Source organism: Choloepus didactylus, chromosome 1 (assembly GCF_015220235.1).
Source record: "Choloepus didactylus isolate mChoDid1 chromosome 1, mChoDid1.pri, whole genome shotgun sequence".
Lineage (NCBI taxonomy): Eukaryota > Metazoa > Chordata > Mammalia > Pilosa > Megalonychidae > Choloepus > Choloepus didactylus.
In genome coordinates, this window is record NC_051307.1 from 121,937,827 (window position 1) to 121,954,420 (window position 16,594).

The following is a 16,594-nucleotide window of genomic DNA, read 5'->3' on the forward strand; positions in this document are numbered from 1 at the left end:
TGGGACTTCTCTCCCTTAAGTCTCATTCTTGAAAAATTATCTTTTCTTCTCCTTTAGGCTCAAAATTAACTTTCCCTTTTTATCAGGCAAAATTATTATCCTATTTGAAAAATTGCGTACTATGATGTGAATGATTGAAATGCAACTATAGAAAAATGGTTATTAAAAGAAAGAGCTTGATAGTATGAGGCAGATTCTTGAACAAGGCAATATCTTGACATTCTTTGCCTGTTGTATGTGTCAACACAGACTGGAATAATGAGGCCCCAAAATTTGAGTGCTTCTCTCCATGCCCCATGCACATGTGAACTTGTACAAGGATGGCCATCTCTGCCAGAGAAGTATATAAGAAGTGCCTTTGTCCTAATGGTCTGGGTGCCACAACTGACTTGGAGGCTTAGAGAAAAGAAAAGGAATCAAAATATGGGCTGAGTTTATAAGAAATAGAAACATGAGGGTAAGAGAAAGAAAAGGAATTTGGGACAAATACTACGTAAGTTTCCCTTCAAGAAGGGACTTCTGTTCTTCTGTCCGTAAATTCAACTTGGGCACATACAGGGTACGCAAGAAGATTAAAGCTTGTGGTTTAAAAGAAAGCTATCTTTTAAGTTAAAAAACAGGACATAATACGAAGGAAAGTCGTTGGTTCTAGTAACAATTCTGAGGCTAAAACAAAAGTCAGAAATATGTGGTCTTTATATACTTTGAAATTGTATATTCAAACTTGAAGTTTGGAAAGTGAAGGTTAGATTTGATTCCCAATATTTGGGGCCCTAAGATAAGCCACACTTCTGCATATGGATGGAAGAGTTTGAGACTTGTCACAATTACATTGGTCTAAAACAAAAGTGCAAGATAAGGTTGTCCAGTCAGTTAAGATAAAAGAAGGGAATAAATCTTAACTATAAAACAAAAGGAATCAATCAAAATGTGTTTGATCAATTTGATTGTTTACAAAACTTTCTAGACCATCAAGAATTTGAGGCAGTTGAGCTGATTTGTACATAACCTCAGGGTTCCAGGGTTCAGGGGCAGAGGTAGAACAAGAAAGAAATTCATGTTTTCAATTTATCTTGCAGTGATAGCCAGATTTTAGACTAGTTAGAATAATAGTAAGTGATTGATGATCCCAAGTTTTTTTTAATGTTGCTTTAAAAGATATATTTCAAGTTTAACCAAAAAACAGTAACTTTTGCTTGTTTTTTTTCATTGTGAGAAAAAGATAAGGTTTTGGACTCAGAGGATGGAATAGATAAATGTTGAATCCCCTTAGGGGTAGGTGACCCCCATATTTTACGGTTTTAAAGGCATCAGGAAGGCCCCCCTCCACTTTTGCTTATTCCTCCCCACAGGTTGATACGTAAAATGTTCTTTTGGCTTACAAATTTACTTCTTTTAAAAATTTAAATACCTCTGGAAAAGAAAAACATATGCGGTATCCTTCACAGGGAAGATGGCAAAAAAGTGACTTCCATGCGTTCCCCTTCACCACAGCCACTGGTGATCAACCTCAGATTTCTTTCCCAGTGTATCCAGTTTCAAGAATCCTCTCCAACATAGCTGTCAAGGAAGCTACTTGGAATCAATTACACTCGACATGCGAGCTGAAACCTACTTGGCATTCCTGATTTATGTTTTATGTGAATGAGCTTACCAAATCAAAACAAATTTTGAGCGTGAGAAAGGAAAGAAATATAAGGTTTCTGGGTTTGAGAAGACTAAGGCCAGGGGATGGTATATAAAAGTTGTCTGTAAATTTTTACAGAGGTAAAAATATTCAAATATATTGAATACTCGTGTACAGATACCATTCTTAGTACTTTGTGTTTGTTACGCCATTTTTTTCTTCACGGCTGTCTGAGGTGGGGGGCGGATTGTGACAGAGACAGAGAGGAAAGAAAGAGAGACAGAGACACACAGAGAGAGAGACAGAGAGAGAAAGAGAGAGAGAGGGAGAAGAGAAAGAGACTCTGAATTGTACAGTGGAAGAAATGGAGCCTCCATATTAAAATGACTTATCCAAGGTGAAAGATCTAGTAAGTGCAGAGCTGTGACACAGATCTAACTTAAGAGTTCATACCTTTCCATTATATGCTGCAATTTTATATGCCATTTCCAGAATTACATAGAACTAGTTCAGAATATGGGGCATAAGAATCTTCTCAAGGCAGCCTGAATTTTTCAGGAGGCCATGCTCCTTAGGGACAAAATTCATCATTGGTTTAAGTGGACTTAAACTTCTACGTATTCAACCTTTGTTATTTCCACCTGCTGAACCATTAGGCAATTACTTGGAGATGATGTAAAATCAAGATATTTTTCCCAGTATGGACATGTTTATATAAATTTTCCTTAGAAGTTTTCTTTTGCGATACTTGACTATTTGTGTTTACAATAAATTTTCCAATTTCATTAAACATATTCATCTGTTAAAATTAAATAAAATACTTTGCAGGAATCTATTTTCTAATGAATACTTCATATTGAATAATGAAATCACATTATTGAGGGTGGCTCAATCTGTGGTTTTAGAAAGGGCTAGGTTTGAATTTCAGTAGCCTTCTAGATGCAGTTTTTTAAGTTGTTGGTTATGGCAGCATTTTACCAGACAGTTTATAAATAATAGACTTAAACCTGATTATGTATTCAGTCACTGTATAGTCCTAAAAACTATGGGGCCATTCTTTTAATTTTATTTTCAATTTCAGTTCCCATATCATGGGGGACCGTTTCAACATTTATTTCAAATCAAGAATAAGTGAATCTATTTTTGGAGTGATTCTTCTGTGATATCATGCTATTACTTAAGGAAAGTCAATTTATAAATATTTATCAATCACTTACTATATGCTCAAACATTGTACTGTAATACTAGTTAGAGAGCTGAAAGAACAAATGATACAAAGAGTGGAAAAAGCCTTCCAGGTCACCTAGTGCCCTCTCCAGTGCACAACCACAATCCTGTCGGCGGCATCTCGGACATAAACACGTACCATACAGCCCAGAGGCGTCCTTAAGTGCCTTCCTAATTATAGCAGACACTCACATACCTCTTACACGGTGCCAGGCCTTCTCCTGTGCAGTGCACGTGAACTCGTGCAGTCCTTACTATTACTGTCTAAGGTAGATGCTGTTATTCTCGCCATCTGATAGTTGAAAAATCTGAGGCACAGTACGGTTAAGAAACCTGACCAAGACTAACAGCCACTAACCAGTTGAGCCAGGCTCTGAGACTAGCAGTGCAGCTCTCAGCCACCTCTGAGACATCATGATGCTTAGGTGTCTGAGCTAGAAGCTCTTACCGTGATCCAGGCAGGGCCAGTGAGTGTCTGATTAGAAGGTGAATGGTGAGAAAGAGGTAAATCTGATAAATCCTCAAAAGAATGAACAGAATCAGGTATGAGATTGTTCTGGACTCTGAACAGAAGAGGTGTGTCAAACAGCCCCCAAGATCCAAGACTGATAAAGTGATGGTATACCCCTACCCAATGGGATATTTGAGATGGGAAATGATTCAGGGAAAACAGTCATGAGCTCATCCTGAACCTGTTTAATCTGAGGTGATGGTGTCAACACCAAATTGATCAGTATGACACACTGATGTGATGAAATGGCAAAAACAATGTGGCGTGGTGGAAAAACATAGGCTATAGAATGAGAAGAGGCACAGTCAAGCTCTGTTGTCGAAACTCTGTTAGAAACTATGACACTGTGCAAGGTACTTCACTTCTCTGGGCCTGTTTTCTCACCTGTGAAAGGTTTCTATTATTATCACCACAGGAAAGTTGAAAGTTAACATGACATGCTGAGGATATGGCAGCTAATTAAAGGTAGAATCAAGATTAAATGCCTAAAGGAAGCTATTTTCTTTTAGAATATATTAATCTGAACAATATCTACTTGGGGGGGGAGAAATAATCATGTTATAAAGTTTGAGCTAGGTTGACCATACCATATGGTCCAAACCAGGACACTTTTGAGGGTAAAAGTGGATACTATTAATAAATGCACCAGAACAACAGGCATTCTGATGGAATTGTGGGGACCATCGTGGGAAAAGAGTACAAATGGTCACTCTAGTCACAGCCATGCAAAAAGATACTTTGGAAATACTCTTTCTAGAAACCACACCTGGGGGTTCCTAATCTTCAATGAAATAATTCTTGGTGGAAGAGGGAGTATCCAGGACTTGATTTCCAGCTGGGCGGGACCACTTCCCCTCCCATCTACTCTCCCTTGGCCCACACATGGCACTCAAGCCACGCGGATAGTTCAGTTGTTTAGAAGAATGAAGGATTGACTGCATTGCTTTAATACATCTGTTGTCATCTCCATTGTCTTATGTTTGCTCATTTCTGGTTCCTGCCTTGTAGCTGCTCCGCTCGGCTGCTGATTGGTCTGCTGGTATAAAGTACCATGAAGACTCCATCCACACTGCGTATGTCCATGTGATCCAGAACAGCAAGCACTATATCTATATAGAAGTAAGTCCTGTTGGATAAATTAGTGTAAGAGAATCTGCCTTCCTATAAATATCATACAGAGACTGCGGAGTCCCTAAATCCAGGACCTGTCACATTAATAAGTATATGTTCAGATTTTAAAGTGTTGGAGAAGGAAGGCTTCATATTGCCTGGACTTTTACCTCCCGGTATGCCTGAAATTCCTTCTGAAATTTTATTAACTCAAAATCAATCAAATCTTTGTTATTAAAATACATCAACTCACTGTAATACTAGTCAGTAATGCCTCTGCATGGATGCATAAGTTTAAATTTGGCCTGGGTTGAAGGGTTTAAGCACAAGGCATCTGCTGCTTCAGGAGAGCACACACAGGGCAAGTCACTGAAATGGAGCCACTAGATGCCACTGATCTGGGGTGTGGGAGCCTGAGGACTGCAGGGAAAGGAGCATGGAGAGGAGGATGTAAGGACACTGTGGGCAGGTGCCACCTTCTTCAATCCCGTGTGAGGTGCTATTCATTACAAAGCTTTTTCAGACCCCAGAATTGGTGTGCAGAGTGTAGGAGGAAATCTGAGGACACTGGGTTTAGTTTGGGAACTTTAATTACACTTCCAAGTAGATATGAAATTATTTCAGAGCATTTGGAAAACCTGAGAAAATGCGAAGTCATGATAATGGAAAAAAATTAGCACACATCTCCCCTCTTAAAAAGACTCTCTTTGAGTCTTTTCTTTCCCATTGAAACAAACAAAAAATACATGAGGTGGTATGGATTATCTGGGGGAAGCCATTCTGCCCCTATTTTCCTTCCCTTTGGGTCCTGGCCATCTGCCCCTCCATGCAGTGACAATTCATTAAAGGCAAGTAGGAAAGAACTGGAGCTTTATTTATTTCAGAGGCCTGGAGAAAGAGAAGGCTGATTAAAAATATTAGCAGACTAAATGCAATGTGGTATTCTGGACTGAATCATGAGACAGCAAAAGGACCTTAGCGGAAAAATTAGTGAATTCCAGAGTTAAGTAATACTACTACCTATTAATATCATTAATTTTGACAAATATACCAAAGTAATGTGAGATTTTAACAGCTGACTTATCTGTTACCCAGAATCGCTTCAAATTGTCTGTTTTTGCTAGAAATAATAGTAGTTTTTCTTTTTAATGGTACAACAGTATTAAATGGGGGCAGTGGTGCCATGCAGATACAGATGTTGGTGGCCATAGACCTGACTGACGCAGCTCTAGCTGAGATAAGCGGTCAGCATTCACCAAGCTCTTCCCAGCAAAGGCAGAAGTAAAGAACGTGATACACGGCTGGTGTGTGTTTACTGCTGCCAAGGAATGCTAAGCTTCTTTCTAAGCTTCTCTGTACATTTCAGAGAAACAAATATTATTTGGTTGCCACTGAGTTTTTGATTGCTTGATGTCCTAAGAGAAACCACATTCTTAAATGAGTTTCTACACAATGTCTTCCTGTAAGTTCATCTTCTGGAGGCATTTTACAGATTCATCAGTATAAAAACTTCTTTAGTAGTAAAAAAAATGAAAATGCAGCAAAGGGATGATAATTCTATTTTAAGTCACCGTGTATCTCTTTACCTTAAGGTGATTAGCAAAGGTTACTTTGTGGTGATTAGTCTTATAAATTACAGGAGTGTTATAACAATGTATAAACAGAGCTCGTAATACTCAGACCTAATTTTTAGCATCCCTTTATGCAGCAGCTAAATCTTTTATGTCGTTATGATGATAATGTCAAACCCTGGTTTTCTGGTCACAGTTTTAAAGAATGTCTTATACGTGCATGAAGAGCAGACATAGTTAGAGGAAAAAAAAGAAATAAAAATATTTCTTTTTGCATTTTGTTGGTTTATTTATATACATGCAACATACTTAGAAAAGGGATTTGAAGCTGCTTAGAATAGCAGCTCAGGTATAAGAAGAAACCTAAACAAATGAGAGAAGGCAAAAGCAAATACCAGGAAATAATGGATAAAAAGAGAAAATTAGACCAGGCTTCTGACAACTATTCTGTTAAAAAAAAAAAAAAAAAAGTCAGCTTAGCATGAAATAGAATGTTTGCCAATATAGAGTTTTTAATCATAAGCATTTATATAGAGTGTGGATTGGAGCAAATCTAATTTCCCTATTGATCAAATATGAAAAATTCTTTAACATTCCAGAAGGTAATTTAGAAAATCACTTTCACTTAGCATGGTAAAATAATAGCTTTTAGCATTACACTTAACTAAGATGTTAGAAGTGATTTTATTTAGAAACACATTAGACCCAGGGTAAGGTGAGGTTTCTTTTATTCTGTATCATTTACTCCCCGAGATTATTTCAGTGATGAGAACATCTCTGCTAGGTGAATATTTTTTTCTAATATCAATGTTGTTTTTGCTATATATCACATTTTCCTTATTTACATACTACTAAGAAAAGAAAACTTACATGATTGTTCTATTTATTTCCTACAGAACCAGTTTTTCATAAGCTGTGCTGATGACAAAGTTGTTTTCAATAAAATTGGAGATGCCATTGCCCAGAGGATACTCAAAGCTCACAGGTAATATTTTTGGCAGACATTCTTGCATTTACTGCTCAAACAACTTTTGAAAGCCCATTTTAAAGTACTGACGTTTCCTCGCAGGCATGATTGTGGTTTAACTAACAGCAGGTTATTGATTCCTTATATCTGTGTCTATTGCTGAGAATTTTTTAATCCATTTTGAGGAAATCTGAAGTCTTCCAGGATACAGTCATTTTTTCCTGGCCAGTCTCTCACACATTTGGTTTCTGATTTGATTTATTTAATGGCAGACAGTGAGCTATCGTTGCTTAAAAAAAAACAAACAAAATAAGAATGATATTTTTCTGTGGGTTATATTTAAATTCCTCTTACCCTGGCATATTTCTTCATCCCATGAAACTTTAAAAAAAATAGCTTTAATAAGATGTAATTCACATATCATGCAATTCACCCATTTATAATATACAATTCAGAGTTATTAGTGTATCACCAGGGTTATACAACCATCGCCTAATCAATTTTTTAATACATTACCCAAAAAGGAAACTCCATACCCATTAGCAGTCATTTCTTATTTCTTCCCAACACCCCGAGCTTTAGGCAACCACTAATCTACTTTCAGTCTCTATAGATTTGCCTTGTCTGGAGATTTCATATAAATGGCTTCTTTCACTTAGCTAATGCTCTCAAGGTTCATCCATGTTGTAGCATGTATCAGTACTTCATTTCTTTTAGTTGCTGAATAACATTCCATTGTATGGATATACCACATTTTGTTTCTCCGTTCATCAGTTGATGGACGTTTGAGTTGTTTCCACTTTTTTTTGGTTATATGAATAATGCTGCTGTCAATATTTGAGTACAAGTTTTTGCATGGACATATAGTGTTTTTGTTTCACTAGGATTGGAATTGCTGAGTTATATGTTAACTTTCTAACATTTTGAGAACCTGCCAGACTTCTTACAAAAAAGCTGCACCATTTTCCATCACCATGAGTGGTGTATGAAGATTCCAATGTCTCCATATTCTCTTCAACACTTGTTATTATGTATCTTTTTCATTCTAGCCATCCTAGTGAGTGTGAAGTGGTATCTCATTGTGGTTTTGATTTGCATTTACCTAATAATTAATGATGTTGAGCATCTTTTCATGTGCTTCTTGACCATTTGTGTTTATTCATTAGGGAAATGTTTATTCAGATCCTTTGTGCATTTTTAAAGTAGGTTATTTATTGCTTAATCCAAGGACATGAAGATTTATGCCTATGCTTTCTTCTAAGAGTTTTATACTTTGTCAGGTCTTAACATTTAGGCCTTTAGTGTATTTTGAGTTCAGTTTTGTATATGGTGTGAAGTAGAAGTCCAACTTCATTATTTTGTCCCAGCACCTTTTATTGAAAAGATGATTTTCCCACTGAATTGTCTTGGCACCTAGGATTCTTTTTTGTTTTATTTTGTTTTGTTTTCCTTTTACATTTACTCCAGCACTTGTATCCTTCCAATTATTTCTTTTTGTGGCTGATTTCAGCTCTGCATAAAAGCAACAAAATAAACAAACAAAACTATTAATCTTTCTTAATTACAGGCAATAGAGGAGATTAAGTATATAACACATTTTGGGATTAAAACATTTTTTTATTTCCAGCATTACGTGCTGCCTCAATATCTTTCTTTCACATAATATGTGGGGATTTTGATGCAGGCAACTTTTAACAAGAACCATCAACATTTTATAGGATTTACAGTTTACATCTATATTACTTTATTAAGCCTGCACACCCTCTCTTTAAAGTAGGTCACCTGGTAGAACGGTGCTGTTACAGTCGCTTCTGTCTCCATTTTCAGAGTTAAAATCTAAGATTGAAAAGGTGATATGACTTGTCTAGCCACTAGCAGCAGTAGGAAAAAATGACTTTGAGCCCAAATATTTGGACTTTAAACCCAGTGCCCTCCCTTGCACCTTATAACTCCAGTTTATCAATGGTTAAGATTAAAGATCCCTTTAGGGTTGTCCCGAATTGATGCAAGTTTGTTGGGCTTGACCAGTCATGGATGCAGGCTGACTCAGGAAGCAAGCGTGGCTGTGGGCAAGGTAGTGCCTGTTGGTTTATGGAGGGCAGTTCTTGGAGGAGGACTCTGCTGTGAGCAAGCAGTCAGCGACCAGCACTCTCAGCACTGAAGGAATAATTGTCTTGACCCCATGCTGGGGGCATCTGGGCAGCCCACCCAGCAGCCACCACATCCTGCAGGGTGTACAGTGGCTCTCACCCTTGACTGTACATCAAAATCACCATTGGACCTTTACAAAAATATAGACAGTTAGACTCCAGACTTACTGGATCAGAATCTCTTAGAGTGGGGTCTGGGGACCTGTATTTTATAAAAAGGTGACTTCAGCACACAGCCAAGAGTGTTTACTAGTCATCTAGAATGGCATATGTAGGCATAAATATTAAGGATGGGCGATGCTTTTTCAGGTGACCCTTGTCCTTTGCCCTCTTATATACTTTTTAAAGAGAGTTACCATAAGATCTGTATCTGAAATTGCTTCAATACAGTCTGGTTTACAGTTAAACACACACACACACACACACACACACACACACACACACACACAACATCAATTTCTTGCATCGTTGCCAGTCTCTCAATGCTACGGAGTAACTAATGCCTGATTTACAAAATTGCGTCAGCTTTCTATCAACTCTTGCATTTCACAGATGCAGCTGTGTCTGCTTTATCTATAAAGCACATTTGCTAAAAGAGAAAAATGATTTTTTATGAAATTGAAATAAGTTGCATAAATGCATTAAGTTGAAAAATCAGCTTATTGGGCTGAGCTGTGAGTCATGAATTTTGGAACTGTGATCAGCTAATAGGTAGAGTAGGATGTAACTCAACTTCCCTCATCCCGGTTATTAGTTCCCTATAAATACAGGCTTTAATAAGTGCCTGTAAGATTTGTTTTCATGTTTTGGGAGACTGAAAGAATACTTTTCTTCAGCCTACTAATTTGTCTTTTAAATTATGGACTTCTTCTAAAATCATAAAATCATGGCATTTTAGGGCTGATTGACTATTTCTCAGTAATCCTATGAACTGCTCCTCAAAGGAAAAGGAATCAGTGGTAAATTGTGAAAGCAATTTAAAAACTGTAAAGCACTAATTCATGTAAGAAACTATTATGGCATTTCCAGGACATTCATCATCTGGAAATATGCCAGCTCACTGTAAATTTGAGCAAGGATAAAGAAACACAATAGTCTAATCAACTATTGAAGAATTAATATTTATGTTACAAACTGAAATGCTTTAATTAAAGAGATTTTAAAATGTGCCTTATTTTACATTATTCAGTGGCTCCTGCTGGAGAAGAGAAACTTGTTCTGACTTCTTGCCACTGGCTCTTACTCATCCCATGACAGGATAGGCATATGGTTGAAACACTTCCTGTCTGGACATCCCCCATCAGAAATCTGGCCAGGAATCCATAGCTGGCTCCTCCTGGGAATCTACTTTAGGATTCCCCATTACTGATTTGCTAGCACCCTCCCAAAAGATGTAAAATAAACAGTATCTTGAAGCATAATGTGGGCTTGCCTGTGTTTTGTTTAGTTTGCATTTTGCTGCTTCATAATTCTTTGAAGGTGGACAAGCTTTCTAATTGAAATCATTGGCTGTTACCTCACTGGTAATGTTAGCAGATGGTCTTTGAGTCTTTCCTTGTACTAGATGCTTTTCAATTCGGTCCTCACAGCAACCTTATGAAGTGGGTGTATAATTATCCCCATTTAATAAATAAAGCAGCCAAAACCAAGTGAAGTGAGATAACTTGCCCAACTCATATGACTATTAATGGGTGGGAATGGGATTTGAACCTTGTCCATAAATCTTCAACTTGTGCTCTTTACCACCGAAGCTACACAACTTATCTCCTTTCAAGAGAAGTACAAATTTTCTTGTGTTAGGCCTACTAGAAACCTATGAGAGATACTTTATTTTCAAGTCAAAAATCAGATGAACATTTTACATTTTAAAGTAACTGCTTGATATATAAATATTCCTTAAGCTTAAAGAAACATCTATGTCCTATTATTATCATAGCCTATAATTTGTGTACCAAATTGAAATGACATGTTGGGTATCTTTCAGAAGCGCTGTCTTAAAGAAATTTAAACTGCAGTTATTATAAAAAGACTGAAAAACATTTTAACTCAGTATATCAATCACTGGTTTCATATTTTTTTCTTGTGGGCTAACCTCCAAGCCTATAAAATTCCTGGGGAAATTGTACAGAGCTGACAACAGATCATGGCAGGAGAACTTTTGATTTAGATCATTTAATAGCTTTTATTCTATTCCCATAATGACATAACTGGTAATCTCACCAGATACAGTGACATAAAGATTAGCAAAGGCAGGGACCAGCAATCATACTGAGCATCTGCACATGCCCTAGCAGAGAGAGGAAGGGACAGACTCTTCAAAAAGAGAGGGAATGAACATGGCCAAGATGTAGTGGGAACAGCTTAATAGAGGGTTTTATAGAGCCTTATTTGTGGCCGCTGAGGGGCATGGCTGCCAGAGGTTATCAAGTGCAGGGAAAAGTCTGAGTCACATAAACTGGGCCTAACTCAACAGTCTTAAATTTATATTTTCTGTATAATTATATATTGTTTTCTTTTCTTATAACTCACCTGAATTTCTATCTCAATCCCCCTTTCCACACAATAGAAGGAAACTTAGTTTAGTCACTTACTAGTAAATGTGGCCACTTTCAGTGATTCGTGTTACTTCTGCTCTGCATTTGGTCAGAGTGAGGGTGCTGCTCCTCCATCCCTCCCCCACACATCCCCAATCCTTGGTAGAGATGCTCAGGAGCCCTGGATCTTCGGGAAGGTAGCCTCCAGCTGTCAGTCCACTCTGGCATCTGCTAAATGTAACCTCAACCTTCTCTTGCAGACCTGCCTTTCTGCCCTTTCTCCTCTGCTGCTGCCACTTCACACGGGCTGCTAGAATGCACGCTTGGCATCTTTCGGGGGTTCACCTGAAAACATAGCTCCTCTTGGTTCTCAAATTCTCACACTTAAAGGAAGTGGGCTCTGCTCTGTTCTCCCTGAAATTCTGCTTGAGAGGAAATGACTGGGTGCCTGCTCTGAGTCTCACCCTTGTTTCTTCACATACATCCCTCAGATCAGGGAATGAATCTCCCTAAATATAAGAATGTGGCATCTGTGTGCCATGTTTCTTTTATGAGGGTGCAACCCTAGGAGCAATGCTTGCTTCTTATTTCCAGACCAGGACAGTGGGGATGTTAACATGTTTTAGAGGGAAAATTATTTAATATTTTATAGTCTCATCCTGCCACATTTGTAATTGTCTTGGAGATATAACTGCATTAGGGCCTTTTTAGCACTGTATCAGAAGCATTTTGCTACTGAGCCATCACAGTGGTCATTTTGGTGGCTACAAAATAATCATTCCATTGAGTAGCTATGCCATATTTTGGTTAACCTTCCACCTATCATTGGACACTTATTTCCAATTTTTAGCTAATATTCACAGCACTTCCTTGAGAGTTAGTGAATTTTGAAAGAAAAATTTATGTCAACAAGAAGCTTGAGAATGCAACTCTATAAAATTGTTCTGAACTAAAGTGTACAAATCGATTGCCTGCATGGTGGGTAGTTTCTTGGCTTAGTGCCCAACAACTCCTTTCTGTCTTGCTCTTAAGATTATCAATAATTCTGCACATTAGAGGCTCGGATTATTGCCCTGAGCTGATTACTATCATTTGTTTAACCCCAATGTCGTGAGGATGCAGTGTTTCAGAAGGAGGTAAGAGACCTCAGCAGCTGGGAACTGTTGTCTTCTGTGTGTTGCATCAAGGAAGCAGACTGACCATCCTGTCCCATAGAATTTTCTCTTCATTGGCTTAAACTTAGCCAATTTCTGGCTTGAAATTCCAGAGCCCTTTTTCCACAGCATTAAAAACCTAAGTCGTTTCTGCTTGTTTGCCAACAGTTTAAAATTTACATCAGTCAGCAAATTCCAGAACTGCCGATTACAAAGTAGCAAAGGTCTTGATATGGAGATGAGAGGCTTCTAAGAACAAAGAAATGTGAATATTCTGATTCTTATAAATTAAGTTTGCAATAGAGTATTTTATCTAAAAGGTATAAGGTATTAATAGAACATTTCTCAATATCCGACATACAAGTTCTACATTTTGGTGTGATTTTTGCTTTTAAAAAGCCCAAGGATAAAATGAAATCCTCTTACAGACAGAATCACAAAACACTGGGTGTTCAAGGTCAACAATACCACTTCTAAGATTTTTCTGACCAGTATGAAAAATGTCAGTTAAGTGTAAATAACAAAATAGCTATTTTGAAATAGCAACAAATTAGAAATAATGTAAACGCCCATCAGTAGTCTGGTACAGCTATACAATGGAGTGCTATGTAGCTGTTGTTTTCTTAAATGAGCGATTCTCTACATACATATATAGAAGGATTTCCAAATACACTGTTAAATGATAAAAATAATTTTCAAAACAGTGTTTATAGTATTCTAACATTTGTGTAGAAGGAAAGAATGCACATATGCTTATAAACTCATAAACTATTTCTAAAAGAACATGAAAGAAACCAGTAAAAAGAGTTGCCTTCAGGGAGGAAAAAAGGAAGCTGGGGAAAAGAGGGTGAAAGAGACTTTTTTCACCATATAATCTTCTACCACTTAAATTTTGTTCCATGAGCATACATTACCCATTAAAATTGTAACTTAATTTTCTAAAATAAAAAGGTTCTGTGCAGCTTAATTTCCTCCCTGCTGGAGGACTCCCCAGAAACAAATACTCTTTCAACCGGACCCCAGTCTCCCAAAGCAACACTTCACTTTATTTGATTTCAAATAGTACCGAGTGCATGCTGTGGTCAGGAGGCCTGTCTTGGGCACTGCCCAAAATAGAAGGCTATGTGGACATACATACTGTTTTGAAGGAACTTAGCACATGGGCTCGCCAGCAGTCCTGTTTATCACTGTTGTGTAAAGCAGGGGATGCTGACTAGTCATCACAGCCATGTGCCATGGAGTGCAGATAACAGAATAAATCAGTTTTCACTGGAATGTCAAGAATGGCTTGACAGAAGAGGTGACCTTTAAGCTGAGCTTGAAGGAAAAATAGATTTTGATAGGTGGAGAAGGGCATTCGAAAATGAGAGCAGATGAACCAAGCTTCATAAACAGGCAGGTGCATCTCTGAGCAAATGGCAAATCTCCTGTTGCAGGGATGTGGGTAAGGAGGGTCACCCTGGAGGATGATTCTGGAAAGGCCATTGAGGGCAGATGGAGTCATTTTTTGTGTCTGGTTTAATTAGTCTGGATTTTTTAATACTGACTGTGGGGAAAGAGTTTAAACATTCTTTCTGTTCTTTTCCACTCTCCCGTTTGCCATTTAGGGATATCAGCCTTTTACCCTCCTCACAGAGAATTTTAACATTCAGTTTACATTTTTAAGTCCTTTTTTTTTTCCAACACAAAACTATGTTTGCCATCTAGTGATTAATCCATGCCATTACAACAACCTACTTAAAAATCGTGCTTCTGGGACAGCGGGGACGCTCACTGGCTTCCAAACTCAGTTCCGCGGGTCTCGCTTCTGCCCTGAATTTCACTCTCCGTGTGGCCTGAGAACTGCCCTGACATTCAGAGACATCAGGGCTGAGATCTGACCCCTCAGAGAGTAATAATAATATTCACGTGAAGAGGAAGACATTTGTGTCTAGACGTAAGTATTAGGAAAAGTTTAAGTAGGATCATATTTCAGAACTAACCAGGAGCAGCACCTTTGTGTGAATATAGATATTCTGGTGAAATTCTTTGACCACAATGGATGCCACAGTTTATTTCCAGGCTTTCTCTTCTTACTGTGTATCTTATAAATGGAGACAAGTACTTTAATAGCTTTGCCTCCAAATAGATCATACCTATTTGAATATAATTCTTCAAATTTCCAACCTTCTGAGGACGTATCGAAATAGAATGCCACAGTTTCTTCTTGTCATATCACTAAATGGAATTCCTTTTCCTTCAAGGACTGTCATTAATCAGTTTGGATCATGGGCCAAGAAATATTATATGTGTAGGGGATTTAAAAGTAAACATCAGGGAGGCGGGGCAAGATGGCAGACTGGTGAGCTGTATGTTTTAGTTACTCCTCCAGGAAAGTAGGTAAAAAGCCAGGAACTGCGTGGACTGGACACCACAGAGCAATCTGTCTTTGGGCATACTTCATACAACACTCATGAAAACGTGGAACTGCTGAGATCAGCGAAATCTGTAAGTTTTTGCGGCCAGGGGACCCGCGCCCCTCCCTGCCAGGCTCAGTCCCGGGGGAGGAGGGGCTGTCAGCTCCAGGAAGGAGAAGGGAGAATTGCAGTGGCTGCTCTCATCGGAAACTCATTCTACTGATTCAAACTCCAACCATAGATAGACTGAGGCCAGACACCAGAGACTCTGAGAGCAGCCAGCCCAGCAGAGAGGAGACGGGCATAGAAGGAAAACAACACGAGAAGCTCCAAAGTAAAAGCAGAGGATTTTTGGAGTTCTGGTGAACACAGAAAGGGGAAGGGCGGAGATCAGGCCTTGAGGCGCATATGCAAATCCCGAAGCAAGGCTGATCTCTCTGCCCAGGGCACCTTTCCTTAATGGCCCTGGTTGCTTTGTCTATTAGCATTTCAATAACCCATTAGATCTCTGAGGAGGGCCGTTTTTTTTTTTTTTTTTTTTTTTTTTTTTTAAATCCTTTTTGCTTTTTCTAAAACAATTACTCTAAGAAGCTCAATACAGAACGCTTCAAAGAATTGAAATTTGGGCACGTCAAGTCAAGAGCAGAAATAAGAGAGCTCTGAGACAAAAGGCAATAATCCAGTGGCTGAGAAAATTCACTAAACAACACAACTTCCCAAGAAAAGGGGGGTGTCCGCTCACAGCCACCATCCTGGTGGACAGGAAACACTCCTGCCCATCGCCAGCCCCATAGCCCAGAGCTGCCCCAGACAACCCAGTGTGACGGAAGTGCTTCAAATAACAGGCACACACCACAAAACTGGGCGTGGACATTAGCCTTCCCTGCAACCTCAGCTGAATGTCCCAGAGCTGGGAAGGGGGAGCAGTGTGAATTAACAGAGCCCCATTCAGCCATCATTTGAGCAGACTGGGAGCCTCCCAACACAGCCCAGCAGCCCAGAACTGCCCTGGGGGGACGGCACTCACCTGTGACATAGCACAGTCATCCCTCAACAGAGGACCCGGGGTGCACAGCCTGGAAGAGGGGCCCACTTGCAAGTCTCAGGAGCCATACGCCAATACCAAAGACTTGTGGGTCAGTGGCAGAGACAAACTGTGGCAGGACTGAACTGAAGGATTAGACTATTGCAGTAGCTTTAAAACTCTAGGATCATCAGGGAGATTTGATTGTTAGGGCCACCCCCCCTCCCCGACTGCCCAGAAACACGCCCCACATACAGGGCAGGCAACACCAACTACACACGCAAGCTTGGGACACCAATTGGGCCCCACAAGACTCACTCCCC

General features: G+C 38.9%; 1 protein-coding gene across 10 annotated transcripts in view; it reads left to right on the forward strand.

The window, feature by feature from the left end:
• The window catches only part of PLD1 (phospholipase D1), a 234,676-nt gene that overhangs the window by 176,062 nt on the left and 42,020 nt on the right, over positions 1-16,594 (forward strand). For all 10 annotated transcript variants that reach the window (XM_037840656.1, XM_037840674.1, XM_037840664.1 and 7 more), the window contains 2 exons: positions 4,374-4,484; positions 6,943-7,031. In XM_037840656.1, coding sequence (XP_037696584.1) covers positions 4,374-4,484; positions 6,943-7,031 — 200 coding nt within the window. The remainder of the gene's footprint in view (positions 1-4,373; positions 4,485-6,942; positions 7,032-16,594) is intronic.